Source organism: Cervus canadensis, chromosome 14, assembly GCF_019320065.1.
Source record: "Cervus canadensis isolate Bull #8, Minnesota chromosome 14, ASM1932006v1, whole genome shotgun sequence".
NCBI classification, from domain to species: Eukaryota; Metazoa; Chordata; class Mammalia; order Artiodactyla; family Cervidae; genus Cervus; species Cervus canadensis.
In genome coordinates, this window is record NC_057399.1 from 10,107,794 (window position 1) to 10,127,585 (window position 19,792).

The 19,792-nt window shown below is 47.4% G+C and overlaps 1 protein-coding gene and 1 non-coding gene across 2 annotated transcripts in view; one reads left to right on the forward strand and one right to left on the reverse strand.

Moving 5' to 3' along the window:
* GABBR2 (gamma-aminobutyric acid type B receptor subunit 2) overlaps positions 1-19,792 on the forward strand; it is a 356,730-nt gene that overhangs the window by 242,329 nt on the left and 94,609 nt on the right. Inside the window, exon 8 of the mRNA XM_043486441.1 lies at positions 16,356-16,416. Coding sequence (XP_043342376.1) covers positions 16,356-16,416 — 61 coding nt within the window. The remainder of the gene's footprint in view (positions 1-16,355; positions 16,417-19,792) is intronic.
* On the reverse strand, positions 15,228-15,334 carry LOC122453428. Its single transcript, XR_006273051.1, has one exon. It is a non-coding gene; the product is annotated as a U6 spliceosomal RNA (small nuclear RNA).

The following is a 19,792-nucleotide window of genomic DNA, read 5'->3' on the forward strand; positions in this document are numbered from 1 at the left end:
GGCACGCGTCAGGAGAAGAACCGCGGGGTGAGGTTATAGACCAGCTATGGTAGGAAAGGGGGTGATCCAGTACGTGCTCCTCATGCAGTTGCTTCCTATTGTGAACCGAATGGTTCTCAAATTATATACACTGTGAAGATTATTGCACTAAATTAAAAAAATTCGTGTATAGACTCTATGATATCCTGTACATTTTAACACCAGATAAGCTGAAAATTTGCACGGTGGCCCAGGGAAAACTGGATGGGGCCATCGTCCCTCCTGATGCTGCAGAAACAACACTTGATTCCTGTGATGAACTAGTTTTGGTTCCTGAAGTCTTTTAAGTGACATTCGTGACTCATATCGTATTGGTTTAAATACTGAAGGAGCCCCTGGGCCAGTGGCCTAGACTTTTAGTCTAGACAGTTGGGCTTGACTTCAAAGAACAGGTTGGGTTTGGAAAATCAGAGATAATTAGAGCAGGGAAGAAAATGTTTTCTAGAAAGAAGCACCCAGACTTGTCCATCCCTGTGTGAGGAGGACTACATCCTCTTAGACCTGAAATACTGTACTTCTAGCAAAGGGAGTTTTTGCTCAGGAAGCAGTCATGACGTGAGCAAAGACACGGCCAGTTGGAGTGCTCATGACGGTGTGGTTTGTCAGAGTAGGGGCAGAGGAAACCCTGGAAATAACCCTAAAGGCCCTGTGGTTGGGCTTAGCTAAATAAACTGCGATGCGTCTCTCCAGTAGAATTGTTGGCAGCCACTAAAAATAGTTGTTATGGGGAAATATCTAATGGCATAGGTTGTTTATAATATATTGCTTGGTGATTCAATTTCAAAAAGAGCAGGGCAGATAGGGGAGAAAGGGTGGGAGCAAATGTCAGAGAGGCCTTCAGTATGTTCTGCCTTGGTGTGGGCCTCAATCTTCTGGGCCTGGAGGAACTGACTCCGTCTCCTTTCTCCTCCATGCCAGCCTCTGCTGAGTTGATCCCCGCTAGTTGGAGTCTAGTTAACTGAGGGCATGTTATGCAATTTCATCTTGAATGTGTATAATAAAAATTACACAGGGTGTTACACACCCTAACACAGGGTATAGGCTGGCTTGAAAACGTCTTTTGGAGGGCTGTTGAGGTTTGGAGGGCTCAGGGTGTGTACAGTTAATTACTGTGTGTGACTGATCAGCTCTTGTAGCCTCTTAGTGTACATGGATGAAGAGTGCAGGATTTTGTATGCGTGTGTATGTATCTTATACATGCACGTACTCCTGTGTATATTAGAACAGGCCCACAGTATGTGATAAAACAGTGACCTAGATTCTCTCTGCAGCACACAGGATCTTTGGGAAGCCATATGTAGTGATCGCTAATCCCCCTAACCACTGTCAATCCCCTGCAGCAGTTTGGCCGGGTCCCTGCAGTATGTGCAGGCTCTCCAGTGCTTTTCTGAGATGCACAAAAAAATTCCGTTTGTCCTCAAATCTAGTCATCCTATCAACTGGCTTATAAAGAGCTGCCTCAGTAATCCACGTTTAATGGCCTTAGCCACTAGACAGCTGTCCTGGGAATTAAAGTCTCTTGTGAACAGGGTATCCTGAGGTTCTAAACTCCAGTGTAATGGAAGGGAGTCCGGTTTCCCCCACCGCAGCCCCACAGAAACGAGATTCGGAGCAGATGTCCAGCTTGGCATCTCCTCCCTGGCCTCTTGCTTCCTACCCGTTTTTATGAGTAGCAGCAACCATAATAGGCAGCGGGATTCATCAGACGTCCCCTCCATTGGACAGCTGTGGACCTCAGCTCATCTGTGGGGTGGGGGGACGTTGTCTGACAAGTGATCAGAGAAGGGCCTCTCAGATCTCTCAGGCTTCTTGTGATGCTGAAATAGTGTAAGAGAAAAGGTTTTCAAAACAGGAACCAAAATTGACTAAATCCCCGAGGTACTGAATGTCCAGGGAGCAAGCCCTGCCCGGGAGGGAGATGTGATCAGTACTGTTTTGTAGAGGAGGGAACCAGCGTTCAGGAGCCTGTGTGGCCTGCCCACGTTCACACGGTGGGAAGGGCAAATGGTGCCCAGGCTTCAGGCACGCTGTCTGCCGCCTCCAGTGCCCAGGAGCCTTGCACGGCCCTGCCCACCTCCCTCCGTGGGATCCTTGGCACCCGAGTCTGCTCTAGTGCACCAGCCGTGTTCCCAGAGAGCCGTCTCCAGGCGTCAGCCCCACTCCTGCCTCCCTGCCAGTCTCTGCTGCCTCTGACATCCAGTCCTGCCTCTCTCCTCTCTCCCCTTTGCCGCTCATTTATTCTGGCTCTCACTGGGCACTCACCACATTATTCTTCCTGAATAATCTATGAGTGTGTTATTACTTATTAAGAGCTTCCATGGCCCCCCGCCACTGCCCACAGGATACAGCCTGGCATTTGAGGGGTCCCACCCCCCACCCCAGGCTCTGAGCTGCGTTCCCAGCTGCTTCTCCTCAGCCTGATCTTCACTCGGAAGGGGTGCTAGCAGCTCTCCCCCATGCGCATCATAATGTTTCACCTTAATGACAGTGCTCATGGGTTTTTTTTTTCTGTCATCTTTTCAATCATTTATTCATTTAATGAATCATTCGTGAGAACTTACGCTGGGCCAGCTACTGTGTTGGGAGCTAGAGATACAGCCGTGAAGCAGGTGAACAGAGATCCTTCAGAGAGCTTACAGTCTAGTGCAAGGAGGCAGTCCATAATGGACACAGTAAATAGGTAAACTATATAGTGGGTTAGAAGGCATGCTTGCTATTCAAACAGAAAAAAAAGAAAAACATTCAGGAGGAAGGAGGATTGGAAATGCCACCAGTGGAGGGGAGGGGAGCAGGATGGTGAGAGGAGGCCTCACTGGGAAGGTAACATACGGGAAAAGACTTGAAGGAAGTAAGAGACCGAAACGTGCAATGACTGGGGTAAGAGTGATCCAGGCAATGGGCGGCCAGTGCAAGAGTCTAGGGGCAGCGTGTCTGGAGCACTTGGATCGGCGGGAGGAGGTCTTCTACTTCTGGTCAGGATAGAGAAATAATATCCAAGGGCTAGATAGACCCTCCTGCATTAAGCAATTGGGCTTCCCGGATGGTGCTAGTGGTAAAGAACCCTCCTGCCAGTGCAGGTAGACATAAGAGACACAGGTTTGATCCCTGGGTTGAGAAGACCCCCTGGAGGAGGGCATAGCAACCCACTCCAGTATTCTTGCCTAGAATCCCATGGACAGAGGAGTCCATAGTGTCGCAAAGAGTTGGACACAATTGAAGCAACTTAGCATGCATGCATGCACGCTTAAGCAACTAAAATAACATTCAAATGGTGTGAAACAATAGTTTTCTGACATTGGACTACAGATCACAGAGGACAGTGACCTCTGCAAGAAGGGACGCAAAGATCATGAGTTTTATGGTTGCCCAGCCTACTGCCTGGAGAGTTTCCAGGCCACAACATGGGGAGAGGGGGCAGGCAAACAGAGCCTGACTGACGCTTCTCCACATTGAGGGGAGTTGAATATTTGAATTTAGAGCGTCCAAGGAGGCTGGGATTTGCAGGCAGAGCAGTAGAGAGGAGAGAGCTGCACGGAGAAGGAGAGCCGTGGAGATCTCCACGCTTTGCTTGCTTGTTTGATCAAAATCACTACTGAGTGCCATCTACTTACAAAAAGTTTGCAGCGGCTTTCAATAATAGGCATACATACATCGAGGCCACTGAAACAGAAGTCAGGAATCTAAAACCGTACAATGTAAAGACAAAATATACAGCAAAGACCTAGGCTAGCGTAGTGAACTTAATTATGAATTTAAATGAACTGGATGCCAAGTGATAAAGAGAACTGAACCTCATTTTCTTCATCTATAAAATGGAATTAATGATCTCTGCCCAGCCTACCCCAGGGAGGGGCCACGAAGATCATCAAAGCTATGGGTGAGACTGTTTCATTCAGGACTCTTCTGGTGCAAGTAATTGAAAGCCGTGCTTAGCCGAAGACCACTGTGAGGTTCAGGACGAGGCATCTTCGTTTCTCCATCTCTGGCTCTGCTTTCTCCGCTCCGCCCTCAGCCTCTGCCCTGTTGCTGCTTCTTCCCATTATCGCAGCACCAAGCCTGGGGTGGTGGGGGTGGAGAAGCCATTTCCCCAAAGGTGCCAACAAAAGCCCTGGAGACCCCTCTTAGCCTTGACTGGCGGTCTTGGGTGGTGTGTGCATCCCTGAACCAGTCACTGCAGCCGGAGGCCAGGCTGTGGGCTTGGCTCGGGCCGAGTCCTGGGGGCCAACTCCGGCAGCTTGTGCGCTGCCGTTCACGGGGCTGCAAAGAGCCGGACGCGACTGAGCGACTGAACTGAAGTCATGCAATCCAGCCCTGCATAGACTCAGCCTCACAAAACTTCAAGACTGAGAGTAGAGTCTAGAAGATCCCTCTGTTGGTTTTTTTCTCTTTTTCTTCCCTCCCACGGACCCATTTTCCACCATTCTCTGTGCCCTGAGAGGCTGATTTCGTAGGTCACCCAGGGTCTCTTGTCCTTGGGCTTCCGGTTGAATTTGGTCGTGGAGAACATGGGCAGAAGATTGAGGGCGGGAGGGGGCGGGAGGGGCCCCTCTGCCACCACCACTTGGGGGCTGCGCCTCCTGAAACAGCGGTGCCCTTCCCTCCAGGGCTGAGTCTTCTCTGTGTCTCCCGATCTCATGAAGCTCCACCGACGCGCCTTCTTTGCCTTCAAATAACAGCTCACGCCTTTGCTAGTGTACAGGCACATAACCTTCCCTTGCCTGCTCCTTTAATCTGCCCCTCGCTCCGTAAGTGATCCTTAATAAAGTCCCTTTTGAACCATTCAGGGTGAATTGTTTCCTCCTGTGACCTTGTGTTTATTATCTATTACTTCATACCATATTATCCCAAAATGTAGTTGCCTAAAGCAACAATAAACTTTTATTATCTCACACAGTTTCTGTGAGTCAGGAATTCAGGAGTGACTTAGCTGGAAGGTTCCAGCCTGGGTCTTTTATGCCTCCTCCTTGAAGCCTTCACAGGCCTTCCTTGAGTGAGTAAGCTACAGCAGCTGAGTCTGGGACCACAGCCCATCTAGGGCAGAGCTGTAGTCGGGCAGGAGGGAAAGTAGGAGGTTTCAGAGTCTGCAGACCGGAGCTCACAGCCCAGGTCTGCATCTCACAGCAGTGACCCAGGGCGTGTGACTCACCGGACTGAGCCTCGTTTTCCTCTTCCAAGAAATGGGAGATGGCGATATCCCCAGGCCTGCGGGCCACCTGGTTCACCCAAACTTGGATCCATTTACTACCTAGCCTGGCAAGTGGGACCAGAGCCCAGGAATATGTTTGTTCACTACATTGTCCCTAGAGCCCAGCAAGCCTGGCCCAAGGGAGAAAGGTCCCCAATACCTGATGAATGAATGAGTGTACGAATGACTGAATGAACAACATACACTGGATCTTAGCCAAAAGGCTGAGAAGCGATGAATGAACAACATACAAATGAACATACCACAGGCCTCTTTGACTCCAGCCGGTTTTTAATGCCCTTAAGACAAAGTCTAGGTTCTGTTTTATTTTGTTTAACCTCCTTCGGTTGCAGAGAACTGGCCCAACTCTTTCATTTCTTCATTCACTTATTCATTCCTTTTTATCCCCATTCTCCTCTGCCACCCCCCTTTCTCCACAACAGGCATTCTAATAAATCTAAACATACCTTTTTTCTTGTATGTAGTTTTGCAAAATGTGTATTGTTGTGTGTGTTTTTAATTTATGTAAGTGGTATTGTGTTATAGGTTATCTTTTCTTCTTACTTTTTTATTAAGTCATATGCATCCATTCATTTTGCTCGTTGTATACCTAATTTGTTGCTGATGACTCTCCCCAGGTCACCTCCATCTCTCTCACACACAGACACATACACACACACACACACACACACACACACTGTAATGTGTATAATTAGCACTCTTCTGAGTCCCCCATGAGAACTTCTTGAGGCTGTATCCCAAGCGTGGAATGCCAGGTCAGAGGGTGTGTGGACACTTAATTGGACCAAGCAGTGACAGATGCTGCTCAGAACATCTGCTCCTATGACATCCTACCAGTGACCCACTAGGTCATTATCAAGTCCTCACCAGTACTTGCATGATCTGTATTTCTCATTTTTGCCATTTCATTTGTATAAAATGACATCAATTTAAGTTTGACTTCTAATGATATTGAGCATCCTTTCATGTGCCTCTTTGCTCTGGGTTTCGCCTTTTGTAAATTGCTTGTTTGTGCTTTGCCCATTTTTCTGATGGATTTGCTGCTTGTATACAGTGTTAATTTTCAGGAGCTGTGTCCAATCTGGATGTTAATATCATCTTGATTGTAGACCTTACAAAATCTTCCATTATGTCATCTGCCTATTGACTTTGTTCAGTGGCCTTTGTCTAACAGAAACGCTCAATTCTGATATAATCAAATTAATCAAATTTTTTACCTTATAGCTTGTCCTTTTGAAGTTTTGTTTGAGAAGTTTTTCCTTGCCCTTAGGCTTTGAAGATATTCTCCTACATTTTCTTCTAATCAAGATTCCTCTCTACCTCAAGCTTGTTCCCTCCGTAAGGGGAATTCTTAGCCCAGCTTTCAGATAATATAAATTTTCTCTCTTTATATAATAGGAGACATCACAACCAAATCGAGTGGAGGATCCCAGGCTAGAACCTCAGCAGCCTACCTCCCAGCCCCACACCCTTTCTGAAACACTGGTCCTTGAGTCACCAAGTCCTGACCATTTTTTCTCTATTATTTCTCCAGTCTGTGCCCTTATTTCTGCTTGGTTGCCTCCTGCAGCCCGAGCCCCCTGGCGGTCTGCCTGGACTGCTGCGGTACCAGCTGCCTCATTTGAACTCTGTCTCTGGCCCCCAGGCCAGTCTGCAGCCCACCTGGCTTAAAGTGAAGATTCCAACAGATTGCAAACTGCATGTCTCAGACTTTCAGGTCGACTGGTCAGCAGTTTGGTTTTCCTTGTGGAGACTAATCTATTTAACAAAAATAGAACATACAGTAAAGCAAAATTAAATATTTCTAATCGTGGGGATGCTTGCATCTGCAAAAGACCAGGGTGGGGGCAAAAAGCTTAGAGGAGGCTCCGTGATGCTTGGCCTTAGAGCTACGTGGCCACTCACCCAGGAACCCGGACAAGGACCCCACGCACTGGCCCCGCCAGATCCCCGCTCCAGCTGTGCTGGTGAGAAGTGGCACCACCGCATCAAAAAGCCTTTCCTCACGCCTCACATCCCAGCCGCCTCTAGACCCCGAGGAGTCCATCTCCTTCCCAGCTCTTCTCTGCCTGTGTCTCCCTCATCTCTCACTTGGATTCCACATCAGCTGCTAACTGGCTTCTTTGTCTCAAGTCTTGCCCTCGTAACCATCCATTTTCCGCATAGCAGCCAAAGTAGCTTTTCTTTTTTTTTCCCTTTATAGAGATATAACTGACAAATAGGAATGATATATATTTAAGGGGTACAGTCTGATGATTGGATGTATGAGTACATTGTAAAATGATCACCACTTAACATAGCCATCACGTCACAGATTTACCTTTTCTTTATCTTTAGTTTTTCTTTTCTTTTTCAGTCTTGGGGACACTTAAGATCTGCCCCTTTAGCAAGTGTCAAGGATCCAGTAGAGTAGCGTCTGTGTCTCCTCCCAGTTTCCGCTCGCTCTAGGGTTGGCCGTTGGCAGAGCTGGCAAGGCGGCTGGGAGACATGGCTCGGAGTCCCAGGCCCAGCCACCCAGAGCCCTGGACCAGGGCAGCGTGAAGGCCCCCCCCGCCCCTGCTGTAAGAAGAGATTCTCGTCCATCCCTTGAGCCAGTAAAAAGTAGGCATTTGAATTTCTCTTCAGCTTCATATTCCTGAGAAGACTGACCAGGCCACTGTGCTGGAACCAGCTCCTGCAGGCCGCCCGGAGCCAGCTGTTAATGGTCGATCGCTCGAAATCTGCCTTGGTGGGAATATTTATACTATCAGCCCCCAACCCAAAAAGCCAGTTTCACAGTTACCAACACATTCTTGACTCCTTCTTCTACCTACCTCCTATTCCACCCCTCCTCCTTCCCCTAAGCCCACTCACTCTCACCCCCACAAAGGGCTAATCTTCTGATCAGTGACTCGTTTTTGAAAGGAAGGCCGGGTAGTATGTGGTTAGAAGATTGAGCTTGAAATTAGACATGAGTAGGGTGGGTCTCAGTTCTCCTGCCTCTGGATGTGACCCTAGGCAACTTTCTTCTCTGGCCCTCAGTTTTCTTATCCTTAAAATGGAGATAATAATAATAATACGTAGTGCATTTCATTGAGGTGGTTGTTGAGAATTAATTAATAAAGGAGAGCCCCAGGAAAAAAAATCTTAGATAACATACACAAGTGTTTTAGCAGAGCTAAAAATAAGTTAAAGATTGTTATCACTGCTTGTTCTGCAGAGAAAAACCTGAGAACAGAGATGAAAAGGGGCTTGCCCCAGCTTCCCTTTCTGGAAAAAGGCAGCGCACAGCCCAAATCTGCCTCTCAGACCCCTTGTTCATTGCTCTTTCCATTCTCCTAAGTTGAGGGGGAAATGTGCTTATGCTTGCACAGATCCTTGGCTCTTATTCAGGAAAACTCTAAGCTGTCAGTAAAACTTAATCTATTCCAAGAGGGAGTATTATTTTGTCGGTGATGATGTTGCTATTTTTATCTGTAAAAAATGTGCCTCCTTATAATAGCCTTTCAATAAAATTTTCCTGTTATTAAAATAATGCATGCTCATTAGAGGATATTGGAAAATATTGAAAAGTAAAAAGACAAAAAAGCCATAATCCCACAACCCAGGAACAACCAATCAACCCTGAATATTCATTGGAAGGATTGATGCTGAAGCTCCAATACTTTGGCCACCTGATGTGAAGAGCTGACTCATTGGAAAAGACCCTGATGCTGGGAAAGATTGAGGGCAAAAGGAGAGGAGGGTGGCAGAGAATGAATCTGAGCAAACTCTGGGAGATAGTGAAGGTCAGGGAAGCCTGAGTGCTGCAGTCCATAGGGTCACAAAGAGCTGGACACAGCTTAGCGACTGAACAACAACCGCCTGGCCCACTCCACTCCATGCTCTTCTTCCCCTCAGCTCCTCTGGCTCTGGCTCAGCTCCTCCCACTTCCCCGTCTCTTTCCTGCCTCAGGACCTTTGTACCCGCAGTTCCTCTTCCCGGGAAACTCTCCCCTCACTCTTAGCTAACTCCTTCAGGTCTCAATGCAAATGCCATCTCTCCAGAAGTGCTCCTTGCTCCCCTGTCTAATCGGGGTCTTGCAGTTTTCTCTTCTACTACCCTGTTCTTCTCCTCTGTATCACTTATTGCAGTTTGTAATTATATATTTATCAGTGTATTTATTGCTTAATGTCTGTAGCTCCCACCAGACTGCAAGCTCCGTGTACTCTCGGACCACATGACCTTTGCTCACTCTTTATCCAGTGCCTGCCTGGCCCAGCTTTGACATATAGGTATTCAGCAGTGCTGATTGATTGAATGCGTGTATCATAATATTTCATCAGGCGTCTGTCTCACTTTACTTCAGTGTTTCCTTATTTCTTGGATATCTTGGTCATATCTGATAGTTTGCTATTCTAAATAAGCTTGACTCTTGTGTCATTACAAAGAGAGAGTTGGCCCCACCTGTCTTGGGCCAGCCAGCCAGCCACCTTCTCTTGGTCTCCACTGTTCTCCACTTCACTAAACCCTGCCTTAGACCACCACTCCCTCTGTGGCTGGACACCACTTTAGCCCTATGGGCCGTCTGATCACGATCCCGCAGAAGGATGCCCCTGCATTTAATGGCACCAGCAGAAGGATGGCGGTGGACAGGGCACCCTTCCCATCCTGCCCCTCCTTTTAGTTCCCCGAAAACCAGCTGCTGAAGACTCAATGGATACATCACATTTTCCTCAAGACTTAGGTCTATCAAAAGTGTTTTTCTGTAAGAAATCTTAAATAGTATGCAAAATATGCCTTGTCTTATAGCCCAAGGGACATGTAGGGGAAAAAGGAGTATTTTTCACCTTTGCGGAACATGTGGGTAGATATACCCAGTTTCTCGGTATTTCTCTTTTGTGCCCTGTCATCCCCTGGGAAACAGAAAACACCTTAGTCTTCAAGCCTACATGATGAGGAGCTCTGCTCTTTATGGAAAATCTGACCAGCAATGTAACCCCCAAATTTTCTCAAAGTCCTCGTTATTCATTTGAGAACAGTGTTGTCCCAGGTGAAGGGCTGGCAGCCGTGCAGCCTACAGTGGTCTTGAATCATCCACACAGACAGTGATGGGCTGGGTCCCCCAGGGCCCCCAGCACCCTCCAGCTTCCATCTCCTTAGAGGTTTTGCTGTCTGTGTGGCACGTCAGGGCAGATCTTGTTTCCCCACAGCGTAAATCAAACACTCAGCTGATCGTGTTTGCTCACACCTCCCGAAGACAAACACAACTGCCCGGAGACAAGAGTGCAGTCAGAGCCGTATTAAAGACAGAACGCCTTCCCTAAATGCAGTGTGTCTGGCTGAGACTGTGTCCCTCAGTGGGCCTAGAGTTCCATGAGATTAGGCTGAGCCAAGCAAGTCTTCCCTCTCTGGAGCCTCTGGCTCCAGCCCGACGTCAGATAATTTTCCAGGCAGGGCGTCCCTGCCCTTTAATGTAAAATTGAAAGAGATTAAAAAAAATTTCCAATGTAGGGCTTGGCCTGTGCAATTCATAAACTGTTGTTGGAATAAATTTCTTTCATGCTTAGTGGTGAAACATTAAAGATGAGCAGTGAAAGCAGAATTGATTTTTCTAAGAGGGCGCCACTGAGTCCTACTGACTGCTGGGATCCTTAGTGTACGTTTTACTCCCCTGATTTTTCTGGGGATTCTCAACTGACATCATGGTGGAATTTTGCAGACTCAGATTATCTGGAGGATTATAAGAGTTAATCTTTGTGTGCGGCAATTCTGGGTTTTGCTTTTTTCATAATTGTCTTCTTTAGTTCTCACAGACAATCCCGAGAAGTATTTTCCTTCCTGTTTTTCAAGTAGGAGAATTCATGTTCAGAAACATTCAATGACTGTTCAAGGTCACACTGGTGGCTAATTTACTCTTGTCTGGTGAATGCAGAAACTAAAGTCTTTTTTCCATATGTTATCCTGTGTGTTCTGAAGATTCCTCTGAAAAAGAAAATTCAGCTTTACTGGTCCCAATTCAACCTGGACTGTTTGGATCAGCTTTTATGAAACAGATTGCTGTCTTTGACATGAGCAACATCTCTTTCAGGAAGAAGAAAATTCCTTATAAACTATCCACTTGGGGTTTTACCTCCATTATTTTATTTGCATTCCAAATCAGCTCTGTGGTCATTCTGACAAGCTCCTTTGGAAGTTAGAATCCGTTATCAATCAGCACGCAGTCAAGAAAGCAGAAAGCACTTCAGGCATTTCAAAGGGAGATTTAATACAGGGAACTGGTTCCAACTTTGTTGGAAGGGATGGAGGAGCAAATCAGGTAGGCGCTGTCACCAGAAATAAGTATTTACAGAAAATGACCAGGCCCCTTGGGCTGCAGGAGCAGTAAGTGGGCCGGTGTTGCCACTGCCTCTGACATGCCCGAGGTACGTTCTGTTTTCTTGGCTGCGTGCTGATTGGTAATGGATTCCAACTTCCACGGAGTCTTTAAGTGGCCACAGAGCAGACTGGAAATGCAGATAAAATCATGGAGACCCCAGCACTCTGGCCTCTGAGGCTCCTGCCGCTGCAATTTCTGCTGCCGCTGGGACCCCAGCAGTTAGCCGGAGCCCCGCTACAGACACTCACGGTGCGGAGCTGCTGGGGCCTTGGACACCTGCAGTCACTCAGCTCCTGCTGCTGCGACCAGAGAAGCAACAGAAATAAAAAAGCTTTTCCCTACTGCACACTTTCTAACCCCCTGTGAATGCTTCTCATTAGCAGAACCTAAATAGAAACCACCTGGCAGGGGCTTCTGGGGAGTGTGGTTTCTGGGCTGTGGGCCCTTGTGACACAGAGGGGCACATGGTAGAGTGAGCGTGGACTGGGAGCCAACAGATCCCAGCCCCCACCCCAGCCAAAGTTATCGAACACCACTGCTTCGAAATGTCAGGCGTCACGTGGCTTGGTCTCAGGTTGATGGGATGATCCTCTGTTAGAGCCTGGACCGCATGCAACAAGAGCTTAAGGAGAGTCTCAGCATTTCTCTGTACGTAAAGAATATGCGTGTGGGGAGAAGAGCAGAGAATAATCCCTGATCAAGCTGGGGTTTTAGAAACCAAAGTCAGCCCGGCTTCCCTGGCTAAGGTGCCAGGCCACCGTGAAACCAAAGGGTCTAGTTGCCATGCAGACTTTAACCCATTACTGGTTATCACTCAGGCTCCTTTGGTTTGTGAAAAAGAGATTGTTCCAGTGACCTGATGGCAGATGTCTTAGGCCAGGTTACCCATGAAACAGACTCTGAGGCAGAGATCCACATACAGGAGATTTATCAGGGAGGCTCTCGGGACAAAGCCAAAGGAAGGGAAGCAGAATCAGGGAAGCAACGAGCTGAGTTGGGTGCAGTGGCCGTCCCGGCCTCAGCCACCCCAGGGGACCTCTGGAAAGCCCACGGTCCTTCACAGCTGCCCTGAGCAAGGGGACTCAAGCCGCTGTGTGCCTTCACTTTGACCAGTGAATGTAGGCTGCCCCCAGGGAGGGACTTAACCTTAATCATCACCCTTTGAGCAACCCAGCAGCAGCCAAGATGCTAGGGAAATATGTCTGTATCCTGGGGACATCTGGTCACACACCATGGTGCTCACCACATCCCCTCCCAGAGGACAGAAGTAGAAGGGAAGTGTCTGCTGCCCAGCCACAGTGCTCAGGCACCTTGGCGACGCGCTCTGAACTGGTCAGAGGGAGAGTGTGACCACTGCCGTAGTCTCAGTCACTGGAGCTTCACACCTGGATGACCAGATGCCTGAGCCTCCCTCCCGTGTCTCTTCTCCCACTTTCTGTCCGAGACCCAGAGCAATCTTCTCAAATCTTAAATCAGATCACATTACTTCTTTGTTTAGGCTCCCCACCCCCATGGCTGTTCATTGCACTTAGCATCCCCTCCAGAGCCCAGTCGGGGCCCCCAGACTCTACCTGTACCTTGCCTCGCGCCCCCGCTGGCCCTTTCTGATCCTTCCCACCCGAGGGCCTCTGTCTCGGCCCTTCCCTTCACCTGGAGTAGCTGCTTCTTGCCGTGCAGGCCTCAGCTCTTGTGTCCCCTCTTCAACCAGGCCTTCCCTGAAAGTGTGTTAGTCGCTTAGTCGTGTCACTCTTTGCAACCCCATGGACTGTAGCTCGCCAGGCTCCTCTGTCCATGGCATTCTCCAGCAAGAATACTGGGGTAGGTAACCATTTCCTTCTCCAGGGGATCTTCTTGACCCAGGGATCAAACCCAGGTCTCCTGCATTGCAGGCAGATTCTTTGACCGTGTGTGCCTCCAGACTCTCTCCATCACCCTGGCATGCCTTTTGATTTTCTTCCCAGCACTCTTCCGTGACTGACGTGACCTCATTCATTTATTGGTGAACATGTTTTGCCTGTCTGTCCTAATCATATTTAAAGGTCTCTGGGAGCAGAAATCAGTGCCTAAAAGAGGACTCGGCCCGGAGCAGGTAAACATTTGTGGGATGTCGTGAGTTGGGCACCTGCTCACATTGAGGACATCCATCAGGCAGAATGTCATGAACATCACCTGATTGGCTTGCGGCCCTCCTCACTCGCGTCGTCTTACCCAGCTGGGCCTGGCTGGGACGCTGGTTCCCCATCCAGTCGGCCATGGTCAAGTTTGCAGAGTCGGCATCAACTGTCAAACCCAGCAGATGCCACGGTCACGTGCCGAATCCCTGAGAAGGGGGCTTGGCGAGCTTCGCCGCCCTCCTCTGGCGCAGACTGGCGTCATAGCCAGTCGCCCTCCCACACGGCCACGTGACTGCCGGTGACCACAGTCACAGAGCTCTCCGCGTTCCGCCTTTGACTGCGCACAGTGGCCCGTGTGGTTGGGAACTCAGTCACTTAGGGGCTGGCGTTTCTGAGCTGTGACGTCACCTTGGCTTAGGGCCCAACAGTTTACCCCTCTGCCAGCTGAAATCATGTGATGTTGAGAATGTCTTCCCAAAGGATGTAAAGCTTCCTGGTGCTTGAAATCTTTTTTTATTTCAGCTCTCTGCTGTTAAGTGTGTTTAGATAAAAATTACTGGTACCCTTTACTGAGTGCCTCTTGAAGACCAGGAGCTGTGCTAGGTCCATAACTCAGGTGCTCAGGCACTTGCCCGAGGGGGCCCTGAATCCAGCTTTGAGATGCTCAGACGCTGCATTACCTGAAAAATTGAGATAGGAGGAGCTCCTGTTTACAAACATAGTTACTGTGAGAAAAATAAAATATGACAGACCTCACTTCCAAGATGAACTAATTAGTTTTTTCTAAAAAGTAAAGGAGAAAGGAAAAAAAAGAAGAAAACCCAAAAGTGAAAGGAGATTCTCACTCCCATCCTGTATTCCACTCCAGTATTATTCCATCCACACATGGAATACCTTTCGACATACTTTTTTCATTTCATAAAGATTCTTCGGAATTTGTCCACATTTTATATCCAGAGCTCTCTGGAGCTCCTCAAAGCTTGGCAGAAGATGGGTGAATTAGTTAGATGTCCACCTTTGTCAAAGAAATGTCTTGTGAACAGTATCTGCATCCTTTCTACCCTTGCAAAGTGGTCCATTTGCATAAAAGTGATCCTCTGGAAGATGTTCTGTGTTTTTCAATCATACCTAGAAATAAAATCACAGCTCCTGTCTCACCTTACGCTGAAGTGTTTTCACACTCCAGGGAATTGCTTACCGTCACCTGAATATAGAATTCGGTGGGCGTTAGTTTCAAACTGATACTACTCACAGCTGTCTTCAGGATTTCAAAAAGGTGTCAAAGTAGCCTTAGAAGGTGTCTCTCATTCCGACAACAGGTTGAGTGATTCTCTTTGTTCCAAAAGCTTCAGGGCCTCAGACTTTGGATTTCCACCATGGGAAGACGTGTACTTTCTGTCACTTTCTCTTGAGAATTGCACAGAATCCGTGGTATCGTCTGTGCTGTTCCCTGACAATGCAAGCTCATAACTGTGCTCGTAAAGCTGTGTACCTTTAAGACAGTTCATTTTCTTTTCTTTTTTTTTTTTTTTTAAATATGGAACGCTTCACGAATTTGCGTGTCATCCTTGCGCAGGGGCCATGCTAATCTTCTCTGTATCGTTCCAATTTTAGTATATGTGCTGCCGAAGCGAGCACAAGACAGTTCATTTTCTTAATTTCACATTAATGGAAAGAATGGAAGAGTTTTATTTCTGGATTAGAAACAACATGCTGTGGTACAGTTGCCCAGGCCTTAAAATCAAACTCGGGTTTGAATCCAGCAGCCTCACTCGCAATGACCTTGGCATAACCTCCTTCAATCTCAGTTTCTTGATCTGTAAAATTAGAATCGTCCCCTCTTTCCACTCAAGTGTGTCATAAAGATTCATTGATATAACCAGTGTCAGTTTCCTTGCTCGGTTGCAGAATTTTAGGGGGACTGTAAATAGACAAAGAGAGCCCACACCCCCTCTTTATGCTCCTGGCTTATTTAGCCCAGCATATGGAAGCCGGGTATTAGCCAGCAAAGCAGATGCAGCAGATGACTCTTGTCTTTAGCTCCTGGGGTCCCTAATGAGGGGTGCTCAGCTGCCTGTGATACTAGTCAGGTCTCACTGGCTCCAGAAGCTTAATTTTGTGCTGCCCCATAGCCCAGTTATAATTGGGGCTGACATCACCACTCACGAAGAACTCACAGAAACATTCTCTGTCCTTAATAAGATATATAGGCCTCGACCCTGCATTCCTGTATCCCTCTGACCCTTCAGATAAAGAGCCTCAGCAAAGACCCGCATCTTTATGGGCATGGGAGCAGAGCCAGGGCCAGGCTCCATGGGCTTCATCTCTTCCTCCATCTTTCCAACCACCCTGGAAGACCTTGTCCTGGGATAACACAGGGCATATGGGTGTTTAATAAATAGTCATGATGATAATGATGGTGCATATCTTGGCCTTAATATACATGTGTTGGTTTCATTATTTTGTGCTCCTCAAATTATCCAGATAAAGTCACAACCATTCTAAAACCAATTAGTTTAATTTTGCATCTGTGGTTCCTCAGGAGTCTGCTCTTTCTCCAGTAATAATTGCATTCTACAATTAATGAATTTCAGTTGAGATCACCAGTGTTTGGGCTAATATGGCATTTCTTCTTTGTTCTTGTTTGTTTTGTTTTTAGGGTCAAGTTGTATTCCGGAATGGGGAGAGAATGGGGACCATTAAATTTACTCAATTTCAAGGTAGGCTTTTTTGATGCTTATTCTTTCTAGCTGATGGATTGTATATTCAGAGGTGTTATGTTTATGCAATAAAATATGTCAGAAGAAATGAAAGTACAATGTTCCAGATAAGAGAAGGCAAAGTCAATAGAAAATACTCTGTGAAAACATTAGTTTCAACTTATTCAGAATATTTTTTCTCGACTGCATTATTTCTCAGGGCTAGTCAGTCTTTCCACGTGACTCAGGCACATGAATGTATCGGGACTGGCGGTTAGGTCGGTGCCAGGATCCTGAGGAATCTGGCGTTGTTTTCGCTTTTGATTACAGAGATTTTCAAACAGACTCTAAAGTTGAGATCATAGCACAGTGAGCCTCACGTGCCCGTCACCCAGCTTCACTGTTTCCTCCCTTTAGCCAGTCTCGCTTTATCTTGACTCGCCCCATCCCCCCCCATTTTTTGCTATAATGTTTTAAAACAGCTCCCAGACATTATCTCATTTCAATCTATAAATATCACAGTATGCATTTCTACTAGATAAGGACTTTTTAAAACATCACCCCAATACTATTATTGTACCTTCAGCATTGAACAGGTTTTAATATGCTTATTCCAAGTCTGTTGCTCCTCTAATTATCTTGAAAACGACTCTCTAATTGGTTTGTCAGGGAGTCCACTCAGGTCCACTCATTGTATTTGGTTGATGTGTCTCTTTAGTCCCTTTTAATCTGTAATCTTCCCCCACACACTATTTGCAGGCCATTGTTGTTTTGTTTTGTTTTGTTTTGTTTAAGAAAACGAATCATTTGTTGGATTTTCCTACTATCAGAATCAGAAGGGACCTCAGCAGCCATTCAGACAACTCTCCCCAGGTGACCAGGAGGAAATGGAGGCCCAGAGGGCATCTGTGAGGAACGGGGCCAGGTGTTCTGCCTGGAGGAACCTCGATTCAGCCTGTTATGGTCATTAGTAGGGTTGTTAGGCAGAACCGTGAGACAGACCATTCATTAATGTGATGTTTTTCAATATCTGAATGTTTCTGGAAAATCCAGAAATGAGCAGTGCCTCCTGCGTCCACTCATTTTGAGCAGATCCCAGAATCATCCGGGAAAAGCAAGAAATGAAATCGAGTCATTCAGAGCCATTCAGGCAAATCTCAACCAGATTCGGATCAATCAGGTGTTCTCTGGTACCACCGTTCCATGGTGCGACCTTGTAGATTTGCCCATCTGTCTTCCTGTGGCGGATAATTGAAACGCATGTCAGCTCTCTGCTGTGCACAAAAGATGTAATTTTAGGCAAACGTAATTATTTTTCCATTTGTTAAGTCTTACTTCTTCATTGGCTGAACAATGTAAGCATCTTGGCAAAGATATACTTACTTTTTTTTTTTTTTTTGAGTGATTGCAACTAAATTCTCTTGTCACATTTCCAGTTCTCAAATTGTATCGTTCTGGGAGAATATTTTGTAAAATATTGATTGGCCAATCACAGCTACAAGTGAATGCCAGTTTTATTGCCTTTTTTCCCCCTGAATGTTAGGATTAGACGCCAACTCCAGTGACTGGTCTTAGGCATTTGTAAAGAAAGCATTGTAGCAAACAGCAGTTCAGAGGTGAGTTGAAAACCTCCTGAGCACAAGTCCGGTGTATAGGCACGCGAGTCACCGCTCTGAGTCACATGCCAGGGTCCTCATCTGTAAGACAGGGATATGGTTCTATCTACCGTCTTGGGATGTGGGAAGAGCTACATGAGACAGCACAGAGAAACGTGTGCATGTCTTTCTTGCTCAGCAAGTAGTAGCTATCATGATTAGCTTTTACTCAAAAATTATGATACTTACCTGGGGCAAATCCACATTTCCTTGGCGTCTTGAAACCCTCTGGGCGCCACGTACTCTGCCTGCCCCTTATGATTCCTGCATGCACGTCGCTTCAGTCATGTCTGACTCTTTGTGACCCCGTGGACTGTAGCCCACCAGGCCCCTCTGTCCACGGGATTCTTCAGGCGAGAATACTGGAGTGGACTGTTGTGCCCTCCTCCAGGGGGACTCTTCGGGATCCAGCGATCAAACCCATGTCTCTCCATGTCTCCTGCGTTGGCAGGCAGGTTCTTTACCGCTAGCACCACGTGGGAAGCCCGCCTGCCTCCTAGAGATGTTCCCAACACTTAATGTCGTGTACGGTGTCACATGTGCAGGGCCTTAGGAATGATTTCGCCCCACTACTTCTTGGTATAAATGGAGAAATTGAGAGAAGGGAGGTGTTCCACCCAGGGACACCCAACTGGCAGGTGTCATAGCAGGGACTCGACCTCAGCTTTCCCCGAGTGCCAGCCTCTGGGTGAGCAGATGCCCACCTGTGCCCAAGTGCCCTCCCCTCGCCACTCTTGTGTCCAGCTATTATAGACTGTCAGAGCCGGGCCTTGCAGATACCCCCGTTTACATGTTTTTAAAACAGACACTGATTTTGTTGGCAGAGGATACTGTGCTGGGAGCATGTTCACATCAGCACAACAGTTTTCCAAATTCATAGGATCTCAGATGTGCCTTACTGCCAGGATGGAAAGGCATTGATTTACTGAGTAGGCTGCCCAAGTTGGAAGGGCTCCTGGTTATCATCAGACTTCAGAGGGGAAGCTGAGGCTCAGACGTGGGAAGGAACTGGCTTTGGGACAGTGAGTTCGTTCCTTCACTTCTCTGGGCTCACTGTTCACCTCCAAGAGAGGCTGGCCTAGACTGTTTCTGGGACCTTTCTGGAATTTACCCAGAAGGTGGGCCTGACCTCTACCTTGGGGTTGCTAGATCCTAAATTGCCTCATGCCGTTGACCTCAAAAAAGGCTTCTAAATGAGGTCGCTGTGCTGTTTTCTGCTGTGCCCTTCGTCCTCCCTCTCCCTGTCTGTTTCTCTCCGCCTCCCCTCCTGCTCTCTTTAAGCGGGGACAGTAGAGCTGACTTACAAACAGCCAGCCCCGCAGTGACACCTTTGCAGAGACACCCAGGCTGTCTCAGTGCTCGCTGGCAGGATCTTGGAAGTTGGCCCGTCCCACCCTCCCTCCGAAGACCTTGAAAGATGCTGTTTTTGGCTTCTTGTTTATAAAGTTCCTGGTGCCTTCTAAACCCTTTTATCTGTTGTAGAGGAAACATTTAGTAGGAGGCTCTGTTACCGTCTTTGTAAAACTAAAACACAAAGTAGCTGGAAATGGGAGGCAGTTTTTAGGGAAAAAGATGAAAAGGAGAGCCAGGAATCCATGGTCCTGCTCAATTTTTTGATTCCAGAACTGTAGGGTTGGTATCGCAAGAGCATGGCACACAGTAGACCCTGGTACAAGTTTATTGAATTAATCTGCAGGCAAAAGACCTAAATTCAAGCCTGTGCTCTGAAGTTTACCAGCAAT